At 40.7% G+C, this 12,541-nt stretch overlaps 1 protein-coding gene across 1 annotated transcript; it reads left to right on the forward strand.

The window, feature by feature from the left end:
• The first annotated feature begins 6,603 nt into the window (after nucleotides 1-6,603).
• LOC123160808 (probable serine/threonine-protein kinase PBL21) lies at nucleotides 6,604-9,020 on the forward strand. The gene is made up of 5 exons (XM_044578643.1): nucleotides 6,604-7,249; nucleotides 7,355-7,425; nucleotides 7,520-7,595; nucleotides 7,686-7,836; nucleotides 8,708-9,020. Exons 3-5 carry the CDS (start codon nucleotides 7,582-7,584, stop codon nucleotides 8,906-8,908), a joined length of 366 nt encoding a protein of 121 aa, XP_044434578.1. The 5' UTR covers nucleotides 6,604-7,249; nucleotides 7,355-7,425; nucleotides 7,520-7,581; the 3' UTR covers nucleotides 8,909-9,020.
• The last annotated feature ends 3,521 nt before the right edge of the window (nucleotides 9,021-12,541 follow it).

Consider the following 12,541-nt stretch of genomic DNA (forward strand, 5'->3'; position numbering starts at 1 on the left):
AGATCCAAACTCGGGCAGGAGTGGTCGTTGACACCGACAAACCGTTGCAACGAAACTCGCGTTGCAACGCAACAAGGCCAAAACAGACCGCACCTTACCTGGCCCCCGCAGGTCGCGGGCGGCGACGGCTGCCGCTCCCCCACACCTAGCGGCCCACCCTCCCGTGTCGCTTCGTTAGAGAACTCAACATCTGCAGCAGATCTGGCAGTGCCCCGTCGCCCCGAATCATCGCAGCGCGTCTCCCCCGACCCCCTGCATCGACCCCGATGGCGCATCATATATACAAGGATATCACTACAAAAATATGTCAACTAGTGACCTGCTGTCAGTGACCCTGGAAGAACTGGTCATATATCTATGACCATTTGAGACCAATTGGTTAAAAGTTGTTTGGGGGGCTCCAAACCCTAAACCATTGCGACCATTTTGGTCAGAAAGGTCATAATTTCCTTACACGAAATGGTCATAAAGCAAACAGCGCCGGTCCATTGCCTTATTTCTAGTTGTTAACGACCAATATAGATGGTCATAGCCTTGTAAACTGTGGTGGGTTGTGATGACTAGGCGCCATCTCATCAGTTTTGCCTATGTGTCATGTCCATGTGTCAATTTTTTCCCTAGGTTGTGAAGCAACCTATATTTCTGTTATTTCAAAAATTCCCAAAAAATTCTCATAAATTGTTTGGATCATATCTTCATCAAATATGTCAAAAACCTTCCTTGCCTAGTTCAAAAATAATTCAAAAATATTCATTTTCCTATTCTGTTCAAAGCATCACTTTATGAAGGAAGTGTTATTTATATATTCTTGATTTTCCTAAAAATTTGTGAAGACATCCTTCTTAGTATATGATCATCCTCAGCCAAAACTCACGCCCATTGGCCATGTGTATTTCCCGTACCGCTAATTAAACACTTGGCTGCTAATTCATGTTTGAGCATAGTTCGGTCTCCTCGTGAGAATCTTATGTTATATTTTTCTTCCTAGCACCTACCTGGGAAGTGCCCAACCCACTAGACATTCCTAGTCCGCCCAGAATGCATGGCAACACCACGGTCACGCGGTGACCACACGACGGGCATGCGAGCTTACGCGCTCTACAGTTGGGGCCCTCGGCCACATTCCAAACCTTGATGTATCGCCACCAAACCATGTATTTCTGATTCAATAGGTACTTATGTACCTAGAAATGATTTTTCAAAAAATAAAGAGCAAACTATTAGGCAACTGCAGTTCAAATTTGACCCGCTTCCTACTGAATCGACGGAAATTTGTCTTTTTCACCAGAGGTGTATCAAAACTTTTGACACCCAACCATTTTGTCAATTGTGCATTATATATGGCCTGGTATTTTATAAAATTGATTCGGTCTAATTTTGCAACAAATATATGGTAGGTCGTTCACAAAAAAACTCATTTTGGGCACTCGAAAAAATGGAAAATGAATTTTTCGTCCAAAGAAAATGAAAACTTCCTTAGGCAACATTGTTTGTCATTCCAATATGCACCCTTGTGCACGATATTAGATCATTTGAATAAACTATGCCATGAATGTGGCCATAAGATTGATCATTTGGCTTGAAAGCCATGAATCTTCACACATGATTGCTCATTTATGAGAACACTTCTTTAAAATAATTACCATATTACAAGTTTATTATTTTTTCTGGAAACTTGGTCGCATATAATGACACAATGCGGAGGTTTTCCAATTTTTTGATTTTTGTTTGAATTTTTTATGCCCGTTTCAAAATGCGATCAAAACGGCGGGAATGATCGTTCCTAGCTAGTGGTTGAATCTTGTATTTTTTTCGTGTTTATCTGATTAAATAGATACTTATGTACCTAGAAATAATTTTTGGAAAAAATAAAGAGCAAACTACGATGCAGCTACAATTCAAATTTGACCCGCTTCCACCTGAATCGGCGGAAATTTGTCTTTTTCACGAGAGGTGGATCAAAACTTTTGACACCCAACCATTTGGTAAATTGTGCATTATATATGGCCTAGTATTTTAGAAAATTTATTTGGTACAATTTTGCAACAAATATATTATAGGTACTTCACAAAAAAACTCATTTTGGGCACTCGAAAAAATGGAAAATGAATTTTTCGTCCAAAGAAAATGAAAACTTACTTAGGCAACATTGTTTGCCATTCCAAGATGCACCCTTGTGCACAATATGAGATCATTTGAACAAACTATGTCATGAATGTGGGCATAAGATTGAGCATTTGAGTTGAAAGCCATGCATCTTCACACTCGATAGCTCGTTTCTGAGAACACTTTTTTTAAAATAATCGCCGTATTATAAGTTTATTATTTTTGCCGGTAACTTGGTCACATATAATGATGCAATGCGAAGGTTTTCCAATTTTGTTTATTTTTTTTGAATTTTTTATGCCCGTTTCAAAATGCGGTCAAAACGACGGGAACGACTATTGCTAGCTAATGGTTGAATCTTGTAATTTTTTTGGTGTTTATCTAATAAAATAGATACTTATGTACCTAGAAATGATTTTTGGAAAAAATAAATAGCAAACTACGAGGTAGCTACCGTTCAAATTTGACCCGCTTCTAACTGAATCAGCGGAAATTTGTCTTTTTCACAAGAGGTGGATCAAATATTTTGACACCCAACTATTTGGTCAATTGTGCATTAAATATGTCCTAGTATTTTAGAAAATTGATTTGGTACAGTTTTGCAACAAATATATGGTAGGTCCTTCACAAAAAAAGTCATTTTGGGCACTCGAAAAAATGAAAAATGAATTTTTCGTCCCAAGAAAATGAAAACTTCCTTAGGCAACATTGTTTGCCATTCCAAGATGCACCCTTGTGCACAATATGAGATCATTTGAACAAACTATATCATGAATGTGGGCATAAGATTGTGCATTTGAGTTGAAAGCCATGCATCTTCACACTTGATAGCTCATTTCTAAGAACACTTTTTAAAAATAATTACCATATTACAAGTTTATAATTTTTGCTGGTAACTTTATCACATATAATGACGCAATGCGATGGTTTTCCAACTTTTTGATTTTTTTGAATTTTTTATGCCCGTTTCAAAATGCGGTCAAAACGGCGGGAATGACCATTCCTAGCTAGTGGTTGAATCTTGGAATTTTTTTGATGTTTCTCTGATTAAATAGATAATTTTGTACCTAGAAATAATTTTTGGAAAAAATAAAGAGCAAACTACGATGCAGCTACAATTCAAATTTGACCCGCTTCCACCTGAATCGGCGGAAATTTGTCTTTTTCACGAGAGGTGGATCAAAACTTTTGACACCCAACCATTTGGTAAATTGTGCATTATTTATGGCCTAGTATTTTAGAAAATTTATTTGGTACAATTTTGCAACAAATATATTATAGGTACTTCACAAAAAAACTCATTTTGGGCACTCGAAAAAATGGAAAATGAATTTTTCGTCCAAAGAAAATGAAAACTTACTTAGGCAACATTGTTTGCCATTCCAAGATGCACCCTTGTGCACAATATGAGATCATTTGAACAAACTATGTCATGAATGTGGGCATAAGATTGAGCATTTGAGTTGAAAGCCATGCATCTTCACACTCGATAGCTCGTTTCTGAGAACACTTTTTTTAAAATAATCGCCGTATTATAAGTTTATTATTTTTGCCGGTAACTTGGTCACATATAATGATGCAATGCGAAGGTTTTCCAATTTTGTTTATTTTTTTGAATTTTTTATGCCCGTTTCAAAATGCGGTCAAAACGACGGGAACGACTATTGCTAGCTAATGGTTGAATCTTGTAATTTTTTTGGTGTTTATCTAATAAAATAGATACTTATGTACCTAGAAATGATTTTTGGAAAAAATAAATAGCAAACTACGAGGTAGCTACCGTTCAAATTTGACCCGCTTCTGACTGAATCAGCGGAAATTTGTCTTTTTCACAAGAGGTGGATCAAATATTTTGACACCCAACTATTTGGTCAATTGTGCATTAAATATGTCCTAGTATTTTAGAAAATTGATTTGGTACAGTTTTGCAACAAATATATGGTAGGTCCTTCACAAAAAAAGTCATTTTGGGCACTCGAAAAAATGAAAAATGAATTTTTCGTCCCAAGAAAATGAAAACTTCCTTAGGCAACATTGTTTGCCATTCCAAGATGCACCCTTGTGCACAATATGAGATCATTTGAACAAACTATATCATGAATGTGGGCATAAGATTGTGCATTTGAGTTGAAAGCCATGCATCTTCACACTTGATAGCTCATTTCTAAGAACACTTTTTAAAAATAATTACCATATTACAAGTTTATAATTTTTGCTGGTAACTTTATCACATATAATGACGCAATGCGATGGTTTTCCAACTTTTTGATTTTTTTGAATTTTTTATGCCCGTTTCAAAATGCGGTCAAAACGGCGGGAATGACCATTCCTAGCTAGTGGTTGAATCTTGGAATTTTTTTGATGTTTCTCTGATTAAATAGATAATTTTGTACCTAGAAATGATTTTTGGAAAAAATAAAGAGCAAACTACGAGGCAGCTACAGTTCAAATTTGACCCGCTTCCAACTGAATCGGTGGAAATTTGTCTTTTTCACGAGAGGTGGATTAAAACTTTTGACAACCAACCATTTGGTCAATTGTGCATTATATATGGCCTAGTATTTTAGAAAATTGATTTGGACAATTTTGCAACAAATATATGGTAGGTCCTTCATAAAAAAACACATTTTGGGCACTCAAAAAAATGAAAAATGAATTTTTCGTCCAAAGAAAATGAAAACTTTCTTAGGCAATATTGTTTGCCATTCCAAGATGCATCTCTGTGCACAATATGAGATCATTTGAACAAACTATGTCATGAATATGGGCATAAGATTGAGCATTTGTGTTGAAAGCCATGCATCTTCACACTTGATAGCTCGTTTCTGAGAACACTTTTTTAAAATAATCGCCGTATTACAAGTTTATAATTTTTGCTGGTAACTTGGTCACATATAATGACACAATGCGGAGGTTTCCTATTTTTTTGAATTTTTTATGCCCGTTTCAAAATGTGGTCAAAACGGCGGAAATGACCGTTCCTAGCTAGTGGTTGAATCTTGAATTTTTTTGGTGTTTCTCTGATTAAATAGATACTTTTGTACCTAGAAATGATTTTTGAAAAAAATAAAGAGCAAATTATGAGGCAGCTGTAGTTCAAATTTGACCCGCTTCCTACTGAATCGACGAAGATTTCTCCTTTTCACCTGAGGTGGATCAAATTTTTTGACACCCAACCATTTGGTCAATTGTGCATTAAATATGGCCTAGTTTTTTTATAAAAAATGATATGGTCCATTTTTGCACCAAATATATGATAGGTCCTTCACAAAAAAACTCCTTTTGAGCACTCGAAAAATGGAAAATTGTTTCTTCGTCCAAAAAAATGAAAACTTTCTTAGGAAACATTGTTTGTCATTCCAATATGCATCCTTGTGCACAATATGAGATAATTTGAACGAACTATGCCATTCCAAAATGCATCCTTGTGCAAAAAACACAAGAGAAACAAATAGAAAAACACAACTACATAAGCTTGAAAAGGTATTTGATGTGCTCCACATGTGCTATGATTGTGAATTATAAAATTGATGTGCTCCAAATTTGCAACAAATATTTGCTAGGTTTTTTATAAAAATATCATTTTGGACACTCAAAAAGTGATTCTCTTACAAAAAACTCATATCTTAGAACACTTTTTTAATGATATTAACAATATTCAAAGTTTGTTATTTTTATTGAAAAGTAGGTCACACTTTGGTGACACAATACGAAGGTTTTTTATTTTTATAAATTTCTTAGGTCGTCAAATAGGAGACATGATTCAAAATCTTATTTTTAATCGATTACGACCAATTTAAATAATCTTAACATCATCAAAGGGAATACTCTGTTCTGATTGGTCTAAAATAAGCTCACGCGGATCATGGCTTAAGCACCGTCGGATGCGCCCGGATCCAACGGCAGCCCACACCCCCCTCGTCGCTCTCCCCCCTCTTGAATCACCCCGTATCCCTCTCATCCTCGTCCACCCACGAAACCTTAGCCCCCTTCTCCCAATCGCCGCCGCCGCCTTCTCCCTATAGCTGGCCAAATGGGCCAGTTTTTTTGGGCCGGCCCGTGAGCACACCAGCACGGCCCGCCTTGGGCCAGGCACGGCACGGGCTAAACGGGTCGGGCCAGGCACGCAACATGCCCTGGGCCGTGCCTGGGCCTGGAGGCTGGGCACGCGGGCCGGCCCGGCCCGTCCTGATTACATTTTATTTTTATTTTTTTATACATCTATATATGGCCCAACATTTAAAAATAAGTTAAAAAATGCTCAATGCGTCAAATAACAGGCTAAAATTATGCGGCCCACCGTGCTAAACGGGCCAACGTGCCGACCCGTTTACTAACTGGGCCGTGCCTGGGCATGGGGCGCAGCACGCGGGCTGGCACGGCACGGCCCGTTTAGTAATCGTGCCCTGGCGGGCCGTGCCGGGCCAGGCACGATTATGACGGGCCGGGCCGGCCCGGGCCGGCCCGTTTGGCTAGGTATGCTTCTCCCTCGCAGATCCAATCCAAGTCAGAGCCCCCGGCCTCCATCTCCATTCCTGCGCGCGTCGGCCACCTCCCTCCGGCGGAGCTCGACCCCCACCCCCCAAGCGCCGCTGCTCCACCCTCACCCACGAGGGTCTCTGCTGCCAGCGCGCGCACAACCTCCGTCCCCTGTTGCTCTCCCTGCTGCCCGCCTCCCTCTCGCCCCGGCTCCCTGCTCCGCCTCGACCGGCCAGCGCGCCGCCATGACCGGCCAGCCCAAGCTCGCGTCGCCCGCTTCGTTCGCCGGATCTGGCCGCCTCTCTCTCTTCCCCTACTCTATTTGTCATGATTTCTCTATCTGAATCTCTCTCTCTCTGGCTTCTACTACGTCGCCCAGTCCGGCGTCGGCGCGCGGGGACGCGCCTTCTGGCGCACATCCATCGGCCACATCCTCTGCACACCCTGAAGACGGGCTGCGTCGACCTCATCCCCGCACCCCAGGAGGTCGAGGACCGCAAGGACCTGGAGATCGGCGAGATGGAGGGCAAGCGTCGCCTGCGTCAATCGGCGAGATGGAGATCGACTACACCACGACGGCGACGGGCCGACGCTGGTGAACTTGGAGCGCAGGTGCGGATCAAGCTCGTGGCGGCCAAGGGCATGCCATACCTGCACGAGGACTGTAAGTCGCTGGATGTCTCCAGTGATTTTGATGTGAACTTGTATGACTGACTAACGATGCACTGTTGCACTGCATAACTGGTCTCGATTGAATGTATCTTGTAAGGTCATCCTAAGGTCATCCATCGCGACATCAAGGCGGCCAACATCCTTCTCGATGACAACTTTGAGCCCAAGGTAAAAATGCATGACGGGATCATGTTGTTTGGTTGGAAGATATATTCTGAATGTTCATCTCGGATTATGATCGAGCTTTTCTATCTCGTGCAAGTTGCCAACTTTGGGCTGGTCAAGATCCAGCACGGAGATGACAACCATGTTTCTACCCGGGTGATGGGGACTTTTGGGTAAGCCTAGCGTTCCAATTTCCTTGCCGTTACGTTTACCTGTTCCTGACCTGAATAAAACGCACACAATGGCATTGACTGGTTTGGCAGGTACATGGTGCCGGAGTACACCAACACCGGGAAAATAACCGACCGGTCCGACGTCTTCTCCTTCGGCCTTGTGCTTCTGGAGATCATCACCGGCAAGAGACCGGTCCTGGCCGACGAGCCCAACGGGGACGACGAGACTCTGGTCTCTTGGGTGAGTCGTTTTTACCCTGAATCCTGGCCTCTCAAGTCACGAACTGTACTTCCTTTCTTACTTTTTTTCTAAAGTTCAGTTGAGCTATGGAGCAACACTGTGCAGAGCACTAGTATGTTTACTGAATTTTTTTACATTTCTCCTCCATGACTAAACTGACGGCCCATGTCAATATACCATCATCAGAGAGTAAAGTACCCTGCTCCTCCATTTTGCTTTTGATGATCTGTTCTCGACGATGTTGTACCGTAGTCAGTTTTCGACGATGATCAGCATATAACAGGTCCTTTTATTAATTGAAAGAAATGCAGCTCTGTATCCTAAATTCAGGACGACCTCCAGGTAATATGTTAACTCATATTGCCATCTAGGAAAAGATTAGAATTAAAATCCAACATATATATTGGAGATGGAGACCAACTCTTACTAACCTTTCTTTGTTATAATAATTGAGAGTCACCTACAGAGATAAGAATTTGCACGTGGCATCTTCTAAAATAACCTGCACACTTCACCACAACTACTGTAACTTAGTGAGTATATATACAATAATATATAGGATTCATCTACAGCAATAACAATTTCCACACAACATTCTGTAGATACAAATCTTCAAACAACATTTGCACATGTATATATATATGGGTGCTAGTCAATTAGAGAATGTCTGTGATACCATGTCTGTACTATGTGCCAGTGTAGCTGTACTGATGCTTTGGATTGCCTAGCACCCCCTGTTCATGGTGGGCTAAACTTGTACTTGCTCATGCTGCTGCGTATTGATGATCATGAGTGTGATGCATTTTGATGATCTCCTTGTACCAGATGAGTGTGATGCGTACTGACCTTCACCTTGTTCTTTCTCTCGCAGACTCGAAGGAGACCATATGCAAGGCACCTCCTCTTCGGTTGTGAGAGTGTCCAGGGGTCGTGGGTGCGGCTAATGCCTATGTCTGTGGCCGCACTTGACACTGCCCTCTCTTTAAGGGCACATATCATTTTTTACAACTCTGCTATCTTTTCCCAAGTCTTTATTATCTTGCCTAGCCTTGTACTGATATGTATTATTTGATGCTAATTACCCAAGTTAGTGCATGACGTTAAGGATAACCTGAGAACACTTGCCTAAGTTTATAAGATATGACATGTGACAGACTGACAGTCCAAGCCTGCTGCTCTTTCAATGCTTTTGTTGTTGTACTATGCTTCTCTAGTTGTTTGAATGCTTTTGCTTCTTTTGTACCTGATGGTAAGGACCTTTCTTTTCTCCCGTGGGTTAAAATAATGGGAGTTTGCGTGGAAGGTTCTCTCGCTGTATGTGAATAGCAGTCTGATGTTACTTGGCAAATGTTTTTTCTATGATATGAGGGAAGAGATACTATCATGTGCATGGAAGGTTTTCAAGTGAGCACTTGTTAGTTTGTTTAGTACTTATGTAGTATGGGAAATATGCATAGGTATGTCCATGTGACTTTTAAGCATGCCTACCTGATACAGAGTTATGTAACTGATGTTCTTTATTTGATAGTCTATAGCCTCTTATAGTTGATAAGTTGAATAGTTACAGTATGTGTGCTGCTATGTCTCTTATATTTTCAGAAAAATCATTAATTTATCTGTCCTGTTCTATTAATCTTGAAGATCAAACTCACATGCATATGTTGCTTAACCTGACTGGCTTGAGTATTGTTTTGAACGGATTATACTACAGATTCCCTTCACTGTTTTTCTTCTAGTTATCTCATAGGATTACTCATGAGGCACATCTATTCTCTCCATTTTCTAGAACAAAAATGTGATTAATTCAGCATGCTTATGAGGAATGTTGAATACTTTTGTGCATTAGCTTCTCCTGGGATTGTTTTGGTCGATTTGTACCCATTGGTCCATTATGGTGGTGATCCTCTCTCCATTTTTTAGAACCAAAATGTGATTAATTCGACATGCTTATGAGGAATGTTGAATATTTTTGTGCATTAGCTTCTGCTGGGATTTTTTTGGTCGATTTGTACCGATTGGTCCATTATGGTGGTGATCCTCTTTACTTTATTGGTTGAATAAGCTTGATCTTGGATTGATCATGCATATTGGAACGTACAAGACTCATGTGGAATTAGTTAAGTTGATATCAAATACATTTGTTGCATGCTCCATTAGTGGTTTATACTTGAAACCTGGTGATATGTCTCCGTCGTATCTATAATTTTTGATTGTTCCATGCCAATATTCTACAATTTTCGTATACTTTTGGCAACTTTTTATACTATTTTTTGGGACTAACATATTGATCCAGTGCCCAGTGCCAGTTCCTGTCTGTTGCATGTTTTATGTTTCGCACAAACCCCATATCAAACGGAGTCCATACAGGATAAAAATGGACGGAGAATTATTTTGGAATATTTGTGATTTTTGAGAGGAAGAATCAACACGATACGTTGCCCGAGGTGGCCACGAGATAGGGGTCCGCACCCACTTAAAATGGGCGCCCCCCACCCTCGTGGGCCACTCGTAAGGCGGTTGATGCCCTTCTTTGGCCGCAAGAAAGGTAATTTTTGGAAAACGATCTGGGCGAAGGTTTCAATCCAATCGGAGTTACGGATCTCCAGATATAAAGGAAACGGTGCCAGGGCAGAATTCCAGAATGCACAAACAGAGAGATAGATTCAATCTCGGAGGCGCTCTCGCCCTTCCCAAGCCATGGGAGCCAAGGACCAGAGGGGGAACCCTTCTCCCATCTAGGGAGAAGGTCAAGGAAGAAGAAGAAGAAGGGGGGCTCTCTCCCCCTTGCTTCCGGTGGCGCCGGAACGCCACCGGGGGCCATCATCATCACCGTGATCTTCACCAACACCTCCGTCATCTTAACCAACATCTCCATCATCTTTTCCCCTCTATCTACAGCGGTCCACTCTCCCGCAACCCGCTGTACCCTCTACTTAAACATGGTGCTTTATGCTTCATATTATTATCCAATGATGTGTTGCCATCCTATGATGTTTGAGTAGATTTTCGTTGTCCTATTGGTGGTTGATGAATTGCTATGATTGATTTAATTTGCTTGTGGTTATGTTGCTGTCCTATTGTGCCCTCCGTGTCGCGCAAGCGTGAGGGGATTCCCGCTGTAGGGTGTTGCAATACGTTCATGATTCTTTTATGGTGGGTTGCTTGAGTGATAGAAGCATAAACCCGAGTAAGGGGATTGTTGCGTATGGGATAAAGGGGACTTGATGCTTTAATGCTATGGTTGGGTTTTACCTTAATGAATCTTTAGTAGTTGCGGACGCTTGCTAGAGTCCCAATCATAAGTGCATATGATCCAATAAGAGAAAGTATGTTAGCTTATGCCTCCCCCACATAAAACTTGCTATCGATCTAGTAACGTAATCAATTGCTCAGGGACACTTTCACAACTCCTACCACCACTTTTCTACACTCACTTTATTTACTTTATTGCATCTTATTCTAAACAACCCCTAGTTTATATTTACGTGTTCTTTATTATCTTGCAAATCTATCCTATCACACCTACAAAGTACTTCTAGTTTCATACTTGTTCTAGGTAAAGCGAACGTCAAGCGTGCGTAGAGTCGTATCTGTGGCCGATAGGACTTGAGAGAGTATTTTTCTACCTTTAGCTCCTCGTTGGGTTTGACACTCTTACTTATCGAAAGAGGCTACAACTATCCCGTATACTTGCGGGTTATCAAGACCTTTTTCTGGCGCCGTTGCCGGGGAGTCATTGCGTGGGGTGAATATTCTCGTGTGTGCTTGTTTGCTTTATCACTAAGTAAGTTTTATTTGTTGTTCTTAGTTGTTTTCTATCTTTAGTTATGGGTAGAAAACGCAAAATACCAAAAAAATTAGTTGTACCTACTGAACCAATGGTTGAAGAACCACTCAAAATCTATCACACTCCTGAAGCTTTTTACTTGGATCATCTTCGATCCCTTTGTGCTCGTGCCGAAACCCCAACTAGCTTAGTTGAGGGCAAATCTTTAGATGAGCATGCTTGTTATGTGCGACACCATATATCTGAAAAAGAGAAACTTTTACTGGATCAAATTCATCGTTTGCAATGCTATGCTTGGAATTTATGTGAAATATATGATATTACTTGTTGTTCTGAAAACCCTAAGAAACACTTTCCCTACCAATGTGAGTTTATTGATAATGGAATCGTATCTTCGTATGCTAAGGGTGTTTATAATTACTATGATGTTCAACAAATTGAAGAATTTATTGCTTTTAAGGGTGCTTATGAAATTGCTTCTTTGATTGAAAAGTATGATGCTACTCTCTACAAATCTAGAAATTTTGCCATACTTGAATGTTGTTATGATAATTATGCTTCTAATGCCTATGTTAAATGATGTCTACTACACAACCTTCTTCTTGTAGACGTTGTTGGGCCTGCAAGTGCACAGGTTTGTAGGACAGTAGCAAATTTCCCTCAAGTGGATGACCTAAGGTTTATCAATCCGTGGGAGGCGTAGGATGAAGATGGTCTCTCTCAAACAACCCGACAACCAAATAACAAAGAGTCTCTTGTGTCCCCAACACACCCAATACAATGGTAAATTGTATAGGTGCACTAGTTCGGCGAAGAGATGGTGATACAAGTGCAATATGGATGGTAGATAAAGGTTTTTGTAATCTGAAAATATAAAAACAACAAGGTAACTAATGATAAAAGTGAGCGTAAACGGTA

This window comes from Triticum aestivum, chromosome 7B (genome assembly GCF_018294505.1).
Source record: "Triticum aestivum cultivar Chinese Spring chromosome 7B, IWGSC CS RefSeq v2.1, whole genome shotgun sequence".
Classification (NCBI taxonomy): domain Eukaryota; kingdom Viridiplantae; phylum Streptophyta; class Magnoliopsida; order Poales; family Poaceae; genus Triticum; species Triticum aestivum.

Bases quoted from the DNA above. Each gene is read 5' to 3' on its own strand.
- LOC123160808 (XM_044578643.1), top strand. The intron at 7,837-8,707 runs GTGAGTCGTTTT...TTTCTCTCGCAG, and splicing joins ACGAGACTCTGGTCTCTTGG to ACTCGAAGGAGACCATATGC.